We start from the raw sequence: 15637 nt of genomic DNA, 5'->3' as shown, positions 1-15637 counted from the left end.
CATGCTTATTTTACATTGTTAAAGATGTATGATTGATCAACAACAATTCTAGTATGAATTTGAAGTCATTTGTGTTCCTTTATAAATGTATCTTACATTTAATTGTAATTACATGTATTCTCTCTTGATAAAAGATTTTACAACTGTAACTTGTGTGGATACAATGCAAGAAGAGGAAGGAGATAAAGGAGATGATGCCTCAGTTCTGACCACCAGAAATGATGACAAATCATATCCGTTTACCAATCCCCGTTGGGCTACTAGAGTCTTTGCTGCCGAATGTGTCTGTAGGATAATTAACCAGTGTGAGAACGCACACAGCGCACATTTTGACATTGCTTTAGCACAAGAAATGAGAAAAAGGGATTCGAGAAGTAAGTGGCATAAAAATGAAAAGACCAAAGGATATACATAGAAATGTTGTCTGCTTATGTTTTTAACATTAATTTAAGAAGTAACACTAGAAAGTACTTTGTGTTCTTCCAAATCAGTTACGAAATTTGACTGTGATATTTGTATAAGCTATAAAGCTAGCATAGTTTTAATGTTTATACACATTTTTAATTAAATTTCATTCATTTTTGTTTAATGGACTTGTGCATGACTTAAGTTTATAGAAAATAATCACATTCTTGGAAAGTAGCACATGCATTAGCTTACTCCCAAAATTTATTTTCTGAATTACAACTTAGAGTAATTTTGCTTATAGATGATTTTGGTTTCATGAATATTACCCAGAAAACATTAGAGCCTATCACAGTGTAAAGTAAACCTGCTTGCAAGGTCATTTTGACCTTTTATTGTTCAGTTTTATTGTTTGTACCTAAAGGGGGTATGGGTACATACTACGGTTTGATGTCTAATTTTCAAAATCCATTTAAGCACATTATGTTCAAAGACACAGTGCACATATCCAAATGCCATAGGTATGTTTTCTATCAGACAAAAGAATTATATAGCAAAATGTTGCTATGGCCAAAGTGGGAATTTGAATTAGGTATCTCTCTTTTAATGATTTTTCAAGCAGGTGTTTATTGAGTCTCTTTTTTTGTGATGAGCACCATTCTAGATGCTGATAGGTATAAAATTAGTGTTTCATAGATGCTTACTGATTCCTTTCTTCTCAATTAAAATTATAATTGGCACTTACTAAGATGAGTTGTTTCTTCATTGTGACGTATAGCATTTTTATTAAAATTAGACCCAGGTATATTTTAAGTAAAGGTTAGTTGTACCCCTGAACATTTTATTGTTGGAATATTGTTGTGATTGGCCTATGTCTCTCCCAAGTAGAATTATTGTACCAAAGAATATATTGTAGGAATGAAAGGAATTCTCATTTATAATTTTATAGCTACAATTTTTTTTAATTCCTGTCATTTGTATGTGTGCTAAGACATACAGAAATAACATAATCTAGTCCATATAAAGAACCACATTTTTGTCTTTCAGCTTCAACTTGACATAATTATTGTTTTGCTATTTAATTAGTGCTTAATTCATCAACACCCAAAGTTTCCTAAATACCTTCTAACGTGCTTTTACCAGAAAGTCTGAAAAAAGTTTTTATTGAAGGTACTGTTAGCACTCTTTTAAAGGATGCTAATTTTGTCTTTGGTTTTTGAATAGCTGCATAATTGTTTGCCTTGGGAGATTTTTGTGTGTGATTATTTGTAGTAGTGCAGCAAATCCAGCTTTAAAGTCTGTTTTTAACAAACAGTACAGTGAAACAGTAAATCAGATCAGAGGTATTTAAAGAAAGTCTAGAAAAGTCTGAAATTATAAGGAGGAGAAATGATCATTTAACGTAAATCTTAGCTCCAGCATATGCTTTTCCTTTATAAGATTTTTTTTAATCTTGTAGATGACTTTTTGGTGCTGCATCTTGCCGACTTAATTCGCATGGCCTTTATGGCTGCCACGGATCACAGTGACCAGCTCCGTCTTTCTGGCCTTGAAACACTGTTAGTTGTTATTCGGCGATTTGCATCTATTCCAGAACCAGAGTTTCCAGGTCATGTGATTCTGGAACAGTATCAAGCCAATGTAAGCACTTTCTGAGAGCTTTATTTTTAAATAAAAAGAGGGATAAAAAGTCTGTGAAACTAATTGGCATGTCACTTTTTAATACGTAAATGAGTATATGTCTCTGCTAATATATCACCAGTATAATCAGTATATAGAAAAATATGTTTGAAGAAGAAATCTTCAAGTGAAAGTGAAGTGGTACATAAAACAGGTCTTTTGTAAGGTTACAGGTTAATAATTAAAACCTTCTGGTAATTTGGGGGGGATAAAGGACATTGCTAATTAAATTCTTTACAAAATATCTGAGTATTCTTAAGAGAACACAGAATCATTAATATTTCATTTGGGTTATGTGCATGTTTTATCTTAAAATCATCACTCCTGGAATAAATGTAACCTTTTTTTTCTCTCAGCTTAGACAAGAATTCAGGCTCCTATTACTGGTTCTGTAATCTTTTTAACTGCTGTTTCACTGGTTGCATTGAGCAATGTAGGAAGAACAAGGAAGATAATAGAATCATTGCATATTCCATCACACACATCCCATGTAATCCTCCAGCAGCATTCATCCTTCCCTACCTCTCCTTATGATTCAGAGGCAGCTTCTGTTGGGTAGCAGTTAGGGAGACAGGAGCAGTTCACCAGTTAGCTAGCTGTCTCCATCAAATCTTCCCAGCAGGAAATGCCCATGTATGCTCTGGGAGAAACCGAAAGGAAGGGATAGGAGTTACATAGAACTACCGTATTAGAATGAAATATTAAATTCAACTTAGGGGGAGCTCTTTTAATTTTAGCCCTCATAAAATTGCAAATGAGGGGTGCTCCGTGCGTAGAGCATGGGACTCTTGATCTCAGAATCGTGAGTTCAAGCCTCACATTGGGCGTAGAACTTGCTTTAAAAAAAATTACAAATGTTAGAAATATGATTACAGCTCACTTAAGCTGAAAAGGAAAGTTGTTTTCAAGAATCTCGGTTGGTTCTCCTTTCTTCTGCACTGGCTTTATTCTCAGGTTTGCTCTCTCTCCAAGTGGCTCTCTTAGCACCCTGTCTTAAAAAGAGACAGTGTTTCTGTCCCAGTACTCCCAGCAAACGTCTTCAGGAGACCTTTTATTACCCCCACTTGGGTCCCTGGAGTCAGGCAGTGCTCTCATCTCCGTAGCAACAACACGGGCAAAGAGTGGGTGAGAGAGAAGGATCTCTCTCAGAATGGAGGTACTCTTATCTAAAAGAAGTTATATTGGACAGGCAGAAACAACAGGTGTCTGGAATACCTATTATAAACAAATAATTTTAAAATAATATTAAAAAGAGAAAGAGTTTGTGCTGTCTTTCTTATTGATGCTTGATATTTCATATCATTTGTTGCCAGGTAGGAGCAGCACTTAGGCCAGCCTTCACTTCAGAGACACCACCTGATGTCATTGCCAAAGCATGTCAGGTAAATGGTTAAAAGGACAAAGATTGGACACCTGGGTGGCTCAGTCAGTTTAGCATCTGCCTTCCACTCAGGTCATGATCCCAGGGTCCTGGGATCGAGTCCAGCGTTGGGCTCCCTGCTCTACAGGGAGTCTGCTTCTCCCTCTGCCCCTCCTCCCACTTGTTCTTTCAATCTCTCTCTCTCTCAAATAAATAAAATCTTTATAAATAAATAAATAGAAAAAGTTTGAGAAGTAAAACCCCCTCTTAGGAGGCAATCTCCAGTTAATATTTGATACCAAGGGTTCTACATTATAGTCGTCTAACCATTAATCTCAGCTGCTCCTTTTCCTTTACTTTTTAAATTAAGAGAATTCTCCTTCCTTTCGTGTAACTGCATGGTAATCCATTGTTGAATATGTCATAATTTATTTAACCAGTGATGGGTATATAGGTTTTTTTCATTTTTTGCTATTACAAATATTGCTGCAGTAAATGACTTTCCAAACAGGTCACTTTACTGGGTACAGGTGTATCTGTGAGGTAAACTCTGCAAGATTGAATTGCTGGTATGAAGAATATATTGTTGGGGTTTACCAATTTAAACTACTCCCAGCACTGTATGCAAATACCTGTTGTCCCCCAGTCTTAACACTGTAAGTTGTCAAACTTTTAGGTTTTTGTTCTATGTGATGGGCTGAAAAGGGTATCTTAGAATAGTTTCAGATTTATGTTTCAAGTGAGACTGAGCATTTTTTCATGTATCTAAGCCATTATAATGTATTTTTTTGTCTTGTTTTGTTTTTTAAAATTTTATTTATTTGAAAGAAAAAGAGAGAGCACAAGTGAGCATGAATGGCGGGGAGGGAGGGCAGAGGGAGAGGGAGAAACAGACTCCCCATTTAGTGGTGAGCCCTACGTGGGGCTCAATCCCAGGACCCTGAGATCATGACCTGAGCCGAAGTCAGAAGCTTAATCCACTGAGCCACCCAGATGCCCCTAAGAGCCATTATAATATATCATTGTAAAGTTAACTTTTCTAGGGATGACTGTCAGACACTCAATATGCAGCCCTAAATGACCTGCAATAATTAAAAGCAGAACTGGCTTGAATTGAAGTGATTTATAAACATAATGGAATAAACTAAATTTAGACCATTCTTTCAACTTTCTTTTATTCACTTGTATTTAGGATATGTTTGGTACCGTGAATATTCAAAGAACTGTATTAAATGTTGTACCGAGGGCACCTGGGTGGCACAGTTCATTAAGCATCCAACTCTTGGTTTTGGCTCCAGTTATGATCTCAGGGTCATGAGATTGAGCCACACTTTGGCCTCCATACTCTGCATGGAGTCTGCTTAAGACTCTCCCCCTATCTCCCTCCCCCCCACACACTCTCTCTTGCTCTCTCTCGCTCTGTTTCTCAAATAAATAATGTTTTGCTGAGTCTGATTATTATCACTTCATTATTTGTGTTCTTGCTTTAAGCCATTAAAATCTTGTGAAATGAGACAGGAACTGAAGAAATAGATGGAAGAGGAAAAATTAATTTTCTCTAGAAAAAGAGAAATACTGTGACATCCAAGAAAACCAGACAGCCTCTGATAATTGAGCAAACTGCATTGGAGAATTATTAATGATGTTTTGTTTTAAAATACTTTCAATATCTTATTTTCAAAATAAAATCTTCATTGGGGTTTTAAATGTTAAGTTCTTTATCTTTCAACAGTTAACACTAATCAACCATACAACGTCTGCTTTTAAAATAGTAAGATGAAATAATCAAGATTGAAGATTTAATTCAAATGTCAATCCAAACATTTATGAAAGTGGTACCTTTCATGGCTTCATTTTTCCATATTAATAACATCTGAAATTCTTTGATTTATATACTTATTAGCACTGGTTTCCTTGCTTCAACCTTAATTAGACTTTGTTCACTCTTGAAATGCTGCCGTTTGACTGGCATTATCAGCAGCATCCATTGGGTTTCCTGATAGCAAGATGATTTCAGTGTCTAGATTCCTGAGATATGGTTAGCTCTGCTGAGCTCATAGAGGAGGGGTCTATAATTTTTATATGTAACTTTTGATTTTCTTAAAAAACAGGTTTGCAGTGCCTGGATTGCAAGTGGAGTTGTAAGTGACCTTAATGATCTCCGAAGAGTTCATCAGTTGCTTGTTTCCTCATTAACAAAAATACAGGCTGGAAAAGAGGCTCTGAGTCACTTATATAATGAAAGTGCTTCTACCATGGAGATCTTAGCTGTGCTGAAAGCCTGGGCAGAGGTTAGTGCTTCTACGTTTATAACTGGAATTTCAGAAGTTGTTAATAAACACCATAGGCTATAAACTGAAATTAAATATTTAAAACAGAACTAAGTCCGATTTTAAGGTTAACAGAATATTTTCAACATGAGATTCTTTATATGCTCATTGATTTCTTTCTTTTTTTTTTTTTAGCCAAGCATTCTGTAATATTCTTTACTGTCTGTTATCTGCTACTTTAAGCAGGGGCAGCCATGAGCCAGAGAGACTAAATAATGAGAAATCAACTTTTATTGAAATCTGAATTTTGGAAATGTGGGTTTGCTTGTATGTTCTATCAATTCTGTACACATACCTTAGTGGGTTTTTTTAGTGTTCTTTCATAGAATGGCTTTTGAATGTTAAATAATAGTCATTTTCTTTTCCAAAATTAATGAAATATTATAGGGAAATGATTAACTTTATCTACTTTTCTAATCAGGAAGAAAGATACATAATTTTTAAGTTTACATTGAGAATGTGTGAGCATATATGAAAGTAGATAGAGTAATATAATGCACTCATATATACCCACTATTGGGGCTTCAACAGTTCCCACACTTGGCCAACCTTAGTTCATATATCATTTTAATGAAGATATATAGTTTCAGATTGCAACTGTGAGAGGATTAACCCATATGTAAGAAGCCGTTTCCTCCATTAAAGCAAATTAAAACCTGAAGATTGGAGTCTTTCTATTTTTGTCATTATTTAGGTTTGACAAACCTTGGTTAAAAAGTAGTTCTGCCTAGATTTAGTAAGCTGTAACTAATGATCTTTAATAGTCAACTTTGTATGCTTTTAAATATTTGCTTTTAGTAGAGCAAACAAGTTTTCTAATCTCTGTAACTATTTTATAAATAATTCTCTACTTATGTAGTGTTATAATAATTTGAATCCCTGGGCTCTTGCTTCTACCCATTACCTCCCATTTTGTCTTCAGTAAAAATAATGACTGACCAATAGGTTGCGTGTAATTGAGGTCCGTAATCTGCTATCTAAAAATCCTTGGAGCCAGATTTATTTAGATTTCAGAATTTGGGGAATTTTTGAAAAGTAATACAGTACATATTCCATGTATCCCTCCAAGAAACTGAGGCAATACCATAGAATCTATAATTAAGCACATTAATATATCTGTAGTAAAATGTTTGAATATTCACACTATGTTGAATAGAGACTAAAAATGGCCTTGTATAAATTCAGTCAAGTTTGCCACCAGATTGTAATTACTTTTCAGTGCTTTTTGAATTTTAGGGTTGTAGATAGAAAGGTAGTACATGCTATATCCTGTGTTGAATACTTCCACATACTATAGTCCTATAAACAGTCCCTGTTCAATCTATTTATGTAAACTTTTTGTAGGGATTTGGTAGTAACTTGGAAAGAAAATATTTTCCATATTTCAGCTTATTGCAGTTCAGAAATGGGTGCCTGAAGTCATATGTTGAGTCTATTGAGAAGAATGTTGTGATCATTTAATTATAGCTGTCAGGGATATAAAACTGCAGAATGGTAACATATTTGTCAAGTATTTGCTATCCACAATGCATCTTATTGAAGGGAATATTTTTGGATCTTTCTACCCTATTTGGTATGTGTGGTTACACGATACCTTGTTGGTATCAGAGTGCCTTTGAAGTCCAGTATGCTCAAAGGTAAGGTCTGTCTCATTGGCGAGATAAAAATATTATAGCAACTTATTAATGGGTACAAGATCTTCCAATTTACAAATTAACCCTGTAACAGGTCTACATAATTGCTGTAGAAAGACACAAAAACCACAGACAACCTTTGAAGACTACCACCTGTTCAGAAGAGAGTGTCAGAAATGGGTCATATTCGTCCGATGGACTGCTTGACTTAGTCCACACAGACCTGGGCACACTGAGTAGGCTCTGGCTTGCCGCGCTTCAGGATTTTGCTCTCTTAACGTTGCCTTCAGAATTTGCCTCCCAACTTCCTGTTGAAGGTAAGGGGTTTGTAAAATATGTACATAATTCCTAGAGTGACAGTAACTTCAGAATTTATCCGTTAGCAAGTAATGTTTAGCTGAAACATTTTCGCCATAGTAATTTCCATTTATAGAATAAGCATGTGAGAATTGCTTCAGTGTAAATACCCTGAAGTTGACCAGCTAGGTAATGAGGCATGCACATCTTACCTCACAAGGTACCGCCAAATTGCTCTCCAAAGCAGTTGTAACAATTTATATGCCCACCAACAGCATGTTTCTGTTAAACTAGGTCTTCTACCACTATGTTGTCATACTTAATAATTTCTGTCCATTAGGTGGATATGAAATAGTTTTTCATTGTTTTATTTTGTTATTTTGTTGATTGAAGACATTTTTCATAGGTTTATGGGCTAAGTCTCTTCTTCCATCAGTCACCTAGCCATAACCTTGTCGATTTTCTACTTGGTATTTGTCATGATTTTATTGATTTGTTAATTCCTTATCTAGTTTTCGTGTTATTCTTCGTGATTTCGTGTCCCCCAAGTCTTTAGCTTGTTCTTTTATCTTTCTAAAATTAGTGTAATCAGTCCTTTATGGTTTGTGGTTTTGTATAATACCTGATAAGTTGTTGTTGTTGTTGTTGTTTTTAAGATCATAAAGACCTAGAAGCACTACAGTATTGTACTTTACAATTTGGGCTTTAGTGCAGCTAGATTTTGTGTGTGTGAATGGGATAGGCATCTAATTTTGTAGTCAGTTATTAATCTGCATTTTATGGTTTGGATATTTGGTAGCCACTTTTGTTCTTCATGCTGTTCCAAAATGCCATTTTTTTCCTCTTTGATATGAATTTCAGGTTAGCCTGCCAACTTCTATTAGAATTTTAACTGGAATTATACACAGAGAGATAGGAGTGTTCGTTGTACTTTTCAGTAGCATCAAAATGGGAATAAACTGGTTTATTGGCATAGTATGTCAGCTACCAGTGAATGAGAGATATAAATCAACATAAGTAAATTTCAAAAACATAAAGTTAGGTGAAAAAATACAAGTTCAAAAAGGTTACATACAATATGGTGCAGTTTAAGTAAAGTTAAGCACAAAATAGCACCTATTATTTATGAATACAAACATCTATTGTGAAACCTCTATTATGAATACAAACATCTATTGTGGGAGTGAGTCACACTGACTTGAGGAAAGTGGTTACAGAAGGAGGGATAAGAATTAATGGTATAACAAAGTTTTAGGGTCTATTTTTTTCCCCAATAAGTGATTTAAGAAAGGCAAAATGTTAATGTTAATCTTGTAAGTAGGTAAATGGCTATCAGTATTTGTTCCAAACACGCATCACATAAATTCCTTAAAGGAACTTTTGGGATGCTGGGAATGGTCTGTTACCTTGTAACACAGAAGAAAGAAAATGTAGTGGGAGCTAATCTCTTTTATTCCTCCTGAAACTGCTTCTGCTTTTTTGTAGGTGGTGCTTTCTACACAGCAGAGACTAGTGAAAATGCAAAATTGCATTATTATAACTCCTGGGCGCTTATCCTGCATGCGACAGCATTGTGGCTTACCAGCACAGGCTTTGTTGTTGCTGACCCGGATGAAGGAGCATCTCATCTCTCAAGACCTGTCACACCAACTTCCATGTGTCAGGGTTCATCATCTGGGGCTACGGTAAAGTCCCCTGAGGATGTCTGCACTGATAGATTCCATCTTATTTTAGGTCAGTAAAAGAGCTAACAACCCAGAGTTTTTTCTGAATTGTGCCTTACTGCCTATCAGCTCTTGGTGGTTATTATCTCATCTTTGTTAGGTGTTAGTGATAAACTTGATGTAACTGAGTAAACTTGTATACATTTTACAAAATTGCAGGTTTCAGTAAGTCTGGAAAAAAGAGCTTCCAACCCAGAGTTTTTCCTGAATTGTGCCTTACTGCCTATCAGCTCTTGGTGGTTATTATCTCATCTTTGTTAGGTGTTAGTGATAAACTTGATGTAACTGAGTAAACTTGTATACATTTTACAAAATTGCAGATTTCAGTAAGTCTGGAATCCCATTACAAGCTGGCTTCAGCATCCTATCATGTTGAATGAAATATAGAAATTATTTGTAAGATAGGGGCGCCTGGGTGGCGCAGTCGTTAAGCATCTGCCTTGGACTCAGGGCGTGATCCCGGCGTTCAGGGATCGAGTCCCACATCGGGCTCCTCCGCTGGGAGCCTGCTTCTTCCTCTCCCACTCCCCTGCTGTGTTCCCTCTCTCACTGGCTGTCTCTCTCTCTCCGTCAAATTAATAAAATCTTGAAAAAGAAAAAAAAAGAAATTGTAAGATAATCCTGGTTTTTTTCCACACGATTTTTAAAAGGTTCATGTGGTGTCTATAAATTTTTTAAATTTCTTTCTTTATATATTAAAAAATACCAATATACTGAGGGGGGTCCACCTGTATGCCCCCCCCCCCACCTCCTACCTGCGTTCTCAAGGATTGCAAGGTTCAAGAAAGTATACTCAAAGGTACAAAATTGCAAGCAAATACTGAAGGTCAAAGAGATGAGATTTTTAGGTTATCAAGTTTAACCCATTCTTTGGCTTTCCTGGAACTTCATTCTTAAAGTAAAATATCTTTCTAAAATAGAGTGAGTTTCTAGAATAAATGAAAGAAATGTTTTTCATATTTTATCTGGTTCTTAGAAAACAACCCATTAGAGCATTACCTATAAAGAAATTATTGATTAAATGAAATATAAGGGTTACAAAGATAAATGATTAAATTAAGGTTTATGGTTAGTAGAGCTTCTGTTATCATTCTTTCTCGGGCCAGACATGACCACATTTCCTATATTCTTGGGCATATGAAAATTTTGTTTCCATTTGCCTTGAGACAAGAGCTTTTTAAAAACAAACTTACCGATTGAAGGATGGCAGTTACTATGAGCATAAGCTGTGCAATTTGACTACCTCATTTTAGATTCTTCATGTACCCTGCTGTAACTGACCTTGAGCAAATTAAATAACGTAAGCTGTATGTGCTCATCTCCCTGTCAAAAAGAGTGTTAATAATACTATGGAGCATGCAACTCTTGATCTCAGGGTTGTAAGTTCGAGCCCCATGTTGGGTGTAAAGATTACTTAAAAATAAAAATCTAAAAAAAAAAAAAAAAAAAAGTACCTACTTCCTCAGGTAATGTGAGAATGAAATGAAGTGGTATATGTAAAGATGCAGTGCTTGATCCATGATAATCACTCAATAAATTTAAGTAAGAATGAAGTTATAAAACTCTACATATTGGGGCACCTGGCTGGCTCAGTTGGTAGAGCATGCAGCTCTTAATCTCAGGGTCATGAGTTCAAACCCTGCGTGGGTCCTACTTAAAAAAAATTTTTGTTTTTTGGGGCGCCTGGGTGGCACAGCGGTTAAGCGTCTGCCTTCGGCTCAGGGCGTGATCCCGGCGTTACGGGATCGAGCCCCACATCAGGCTCCTCTGCTATGAGCCTGCTTCTTCCTCTCCCACTCCCCTTGCTTGTGTTCCCTCTCTCGCTGGCTGTCTCTCTCTCTGTCAAATAAATAAAATCTTTAAAAAAAAAAAAAAACAAAAATTTTTGTTTTTTGGTTTTTTTTAAAGATTTTATTTATTTACTTGACAGCAAGAGGCAGTGAGAGAGGGAACACAAGCAGTGGGGAGTTGGAGAGGGAGAAGCGGGCTCCTCCCTGAGCAAGGAGCCCGATGCGGGGCTCGATCCCAGGCCACTGGGATCGTGACCTGAGCTGAAGGCAGACACTTAACGACTGAGCCACCCAGGCGCCCCCCCAAAAAAATTTTTTTTAAATAAAAAACTCTCCACATTAAGTTCTCTCATACAATTTTATTGTAATTTTTTGCATTTTTGAACTATTTCTTTTTTTTTTTTTTAAGATTTTATTTATTTATTTGACAGAGAGAGAGAGACAGCCAGTGAGAGAGGGAACACAAACGGAGGAGTGGGAGAGGAAGAAGCAGGCTCCCAGTGGAGGAGCCTGATGTGGGGCTCAATCCCAGCACTCTGGGATCACGCCCTGAGCCGAAGGCAGACACTTAACGACTGAGCCACCCAGGCGCCCCTTGAACTATTTCATAGCAACTACGCAGTAGTGCACAAGCATGATTGAGATTATTCTTCGTATACATGTGGTTAAAAACGACTGAAAGACTTGCTTTATTACTTAATTGTTTAGTCTTAAATTCATTGTGGTTTATTTACTTTACCTTTTTGCTAAGCTTATTTGTATATCTAACCTAAAGATAAAATGAATTCCTTAACTTCAAAACTAAGAATCTTAAAGAAGCCTCCTCTTTTTCTGTTTTCTACAGGAATCAGCGTGGAATTTCTCTGTTCCTTACGCTCAGATGCAACCATGGAAAGCATCACTGCTTGTTTACATGCATTACAGGCCCTTCTAGATGTTCCTTGGCCCAGATCTAAAATTGGCAGTGATCAGGTGATTCTTGTTTTTTGTTAGGCTTCTGTAGTTTTCAAGGAACAGGAATAAAAACATGTTCAGGTTACTACAGCAAACAGAAGATGAACACAGAGAAGTAAAAGAAAACTAAACTGCTGCATGACTTGATCTCTCGGACTGGAATGCTGACAGCAACTCTGCTGACCCAGGAGCAGTCATGCCTCTGACTGCCACTTTCTGTTTCTGCTGTTAACCACTCAGTATAGCAGCTCTTCAGTCAAACTTTCAGCAATGAGGGGAAGGCACTGTATTGAAGTGGCCAGTAGAGTAGCTACTAGTTACGTGTGGAATTCCTTCTTTTTATTTTTCTGCTTCATTGTGCCCTGTTCTTCATATACATCTGTATCTTCTATTCCATTTCCCCAAAAGTATCTACTTGGTTCATGTAGTTAGGTCTATTACAGAGTATTCCTGTTGGCTGAGTTCTCCTTCCTGGTTTTTAAAGAGATTACTAGCTCTCCTATAGGTGGAGTCAGACACTAACATCAGACCCAGTTGTGACCATGATAGTAGGATCACTGTGATCTGGAAGACTAGATGGCAGTGCTTGTATTCTTTCAGCCAGATTTCTCACCTGGCTTTGGAAGTTTCCCTTTCCATTTTCCCGTTTTAGGATGTGTGTGAAACAATCTTTTGTCATAGAGCCATCTCCTACAAGACTGGACAAAAACGAATCTGGAGTCAATTTAAAGTGGAACAAGTGTTACCTAACTTTATTGTACCTACACCTTTATTTTTCGTGAGCAATTTGTTAATCTCTTTTTGAATTTTTTCATGGCATTTAATACTGGTATTTTTAAAAAAGAAAGTATGTGATTTCCAATACAGTTTCCCCTAAATGTTTTCTGTGATAGGACTTGGGCATCGAGTTGTTGAATGTACTACATCGAGTAATTTTGACCCGAGAATCACCTTCTATTCAATTGGCTTCACTTGAAGTGGTAAGACAGATTATCTGTGCAGCTCAGGAACATGTCAAGGAGAAAAGACGAAGTGCAGAAGGTAAATGTTAACCCATAATGCAAAATTAATCCTATTATTGTAATCAAATTAATCAGCATGACTTTTTTTTAAGTATTCTTACATGTCTGTGTTGTTCTAATAATGTTTTGTGTGTAGTATAAGTGAAACCTCTCTAGGTATGGCTTTCAGTCCTTTTATCCACCTCTGCATGTTAGCTTGGATTTTGTTAGTAGCTAAGGTATTCCTTGGGAAAATGAGAATTTAACAAAATCCTGGAAGGGGAGAAAAAATCCCTTATAGGGGTTGAGTACTTACCTTAGCTGTGAGTGTATACCAATGTACATGGAAGAACTACTAACAATTTTTTTTTTTAAGTTTTCTTTATTTTAAGTAATCCCTACACCCAGCGCTGGGGCTCGAACTCACAACCCAGAGATCGAGTTTTATGCTCCACTGACAGGCCAACCAAGTATACCATAACTACTGACAATTTTTTAATGACTTATGTTTTGGAAAGTGATTAAATTGCTTGTTTATAAGTCTAATTTGGTATTAATGAGTTTATCATTTAATATTACATTTGACTACATGTAACAGGAAACTCAATCTGACAGTGGATTTAAAACACAAGGACTTGTTCTGTCATCTAAAAGAAGCCCCAGAGGCAGGGAATCCTGAACAGGCATGTCAGTTTCTTAAAAAACATCAGGGACCTCAGTTCTTAGTTTCTGCCCACCATTTTCTATACTTAAGAGTACAAGGTAGGCGCTGGAGCTGGACTTAATCAGGTTCACATTCTTTTTTCTTTTTTTTTTTTTTTAAGATTTTATTTATTTATTTGAGAGAGAGAGAAAGAGAGCAGGCACAGGGGGAGCGGGAGAGGGAGAAGCAGGCTCTCCACTGAGCAAGGAGCATGTCATGGGGCTCGATCTCAGGTTCACAGTCTTTTTTTTTTTTTTTTTTAAAGATTTTTTATTTATTTAATTGACAGAGATAGAGACAGCCAGTGAGAGAGGGAACACAAGCAGGGGGAGTGGGAGAGGAAGAAGCAGGCTCATAGTGGAGGAGCCTGATGTGGGGCTCGATCCCAGATCGCCGGGATCACGCCCTGAGCCGAAGGCAGACAGTTAACCGCTGTGCCACCCAGGCGCCCCTCAGGTTCACATTCTTAACAGCAAGGTGTTAACCAGACAATTATTTTAAAACTGAGAGGGTTACCAAGGATTTCTTCTGATCCACTGCAATAAGTAGTCGTAAGAAAGACAACTCCTTTTACCTCCTTAACTTTATCTTTCAGTCTTTAACACCCAGGACTTCAGCCATTTAAATGTTTTACCTACAACAGAAATGAACTAAATTGCCATCTACCCAAAGCAAAGCAAACATAAAGTGTTTATTCAACACTGTTCTTTCTGTCTTTTAGTTGATGATGGGGCTGCTGAAAAGGAAACCCTGCCAGAGTTTGGAGAGGGAAAGGACACAGGAGGACTTGTGCCTGGGAAATCTTTGGTTTTTGCAACACTGGAATTATGTGTATGCATTCTAGTTAGACAGCTTCCAGAACTAAATCCTAAGTTGACAGGCAGCCCAGGAGTAAAAGCTACAAAGCCACAGATGCTGTCAGAAGATGGAAGTAGATTGGTGTCAGCTGCGTTAGTTATCCTCTCTGAACTTCCTGCCGTGTGCTCTCCTGAAGGTATGCTGTGGTATTTGATTGCTTTACTTGACCTGGAGGGAGAGAAATGGTTTTAATAAATAAAGGAGGTAATGGTTGCCAATCCTTTTCTCATTAAACTAATGCTGACTCAAAGGTTTGGTGGGTAATGTTTTTAATCCTTTATGATTAACATTGCATTCTAGTAATTTGTTTTACTGAAAGGGTGAGGGTAAATAGATACCACGTACTGTCAACAATGTTCTTTTTTGCAAAAGTTGACAGTATTTTTAACCTGTCAGTGGCAGTGATTTAGCTCTTGGGCATTTTTTGTATAAAATACCTAATGGACTTTCCCTATCTTGGTGATGACAAGTTTGTCATCAATTTGGAATCAAGTCCATATTTCTAATAGAGCATTTAAGATCCATAGGGCTCTGCTGAATCACTACCTCCTCCTGATTCCTTCTGTGTGAATCTTTAACCTAGGATCCTTCATGCTTATCCCTATTGTCCATGGTGTTACTTGATCTGAAGTGGCCCATCCCTTCTTTTTTAAAATTTTGCCTTCCTTTGAAGTTCATATCCAGGCCTATGTTATCTATAAATGCTTCCCTAAAAACTGTGGCACATAAAGAGTTTTGTTTTTTCATGTGTATATGCATCTATCTGTGCGTATAATGTTGCTTCTATATGTAGATAAGTTTTATGCATCATATAGAGGCATTATCTGTAATATGTTATTACATATCAAAAAGATAAACATATATACAAACACATATGTCTTGTTTCCAATGAGATACTGTA

The 15637-nt window shown here is 36.8% G+C and overlaps 1 protein-coding gene and 1 long non-coding RNA gene across 11 annotated transcripts in view; one reads left to right on the top strand and one right to left on the bottom strand.

Moving 5' to 3' along the window:
* HEATR5A (HEAT repeat containing 5A) overlaps positions 1-15637 on the top strand; it is a 135447-nt gene that overhangs the window by 104393 nt on the left and 15417 nt on the right. For all 10 annotated transcript variants that reach the window (XM_087859098.1, XM_045802604.2, XM_045802598.2 and 7 more), the window contains 9 exons: positions 135-374; positions 1865-2046; positions 3399-3467; positions 5557-5736; positions 7504-7726; positions 9192-9440; positions 12065-12192; positions 13068-13215; positions 14600-14872. In XM_087859098.1, coding sequence (XP_087715224.1) covers positions 135-374; positions 1865-2046; positions 3399-3467; positions 5557-5736; positions 7504-7726; positions 9192-9440; positions 12065-12192; positions 13068-13215; positions 14600-14872 — 1692 coding nt within the window. The remainder of the gene's footprint in view (positions 1-134; positions 375-1864; positions 2047-3398; positions 3468-5556; positions 5737-7503; positions 7727-9191; positions 9441-12064; positions 12193-13067; positions 13216-14599; positions 14873-15637) is intronic.
* The window catches only part of LOC148107108 (uncharacterized), a 75941-nt gene continuing 74427 nt past the window's right edge, over positions 14124-15637 (bottom strand). Inside the window, exon 8 of the long non-coding RNA XR_015723107.1 lies at positions 14124-14904. This is a non-coding gene — a long non-coding RNA (uncharacterized LOC148107108). The remainder of the gene's footprint in view (positions 14905-15637) is intronic.

Source organism: Ursus americanus, chromosome 35 (assembly GCF_024610735.1).
Source record: "Ursus americanus isolate L20-20 chromosome 35, mUrsAme1.1.p, whole genome shotgun sequence".
NCBI classification, from domain to species: domain Eukaryota; kingdom Metazoa; phylum Chordata; class Mammalia; order Carnivora; family Ursidae; genus Ursus; species Ursus americanus.
Note: the sequence above shows the minus strand (reverse complement) of the source record. Positions and strands in the feature narration are given on the sequence as shown.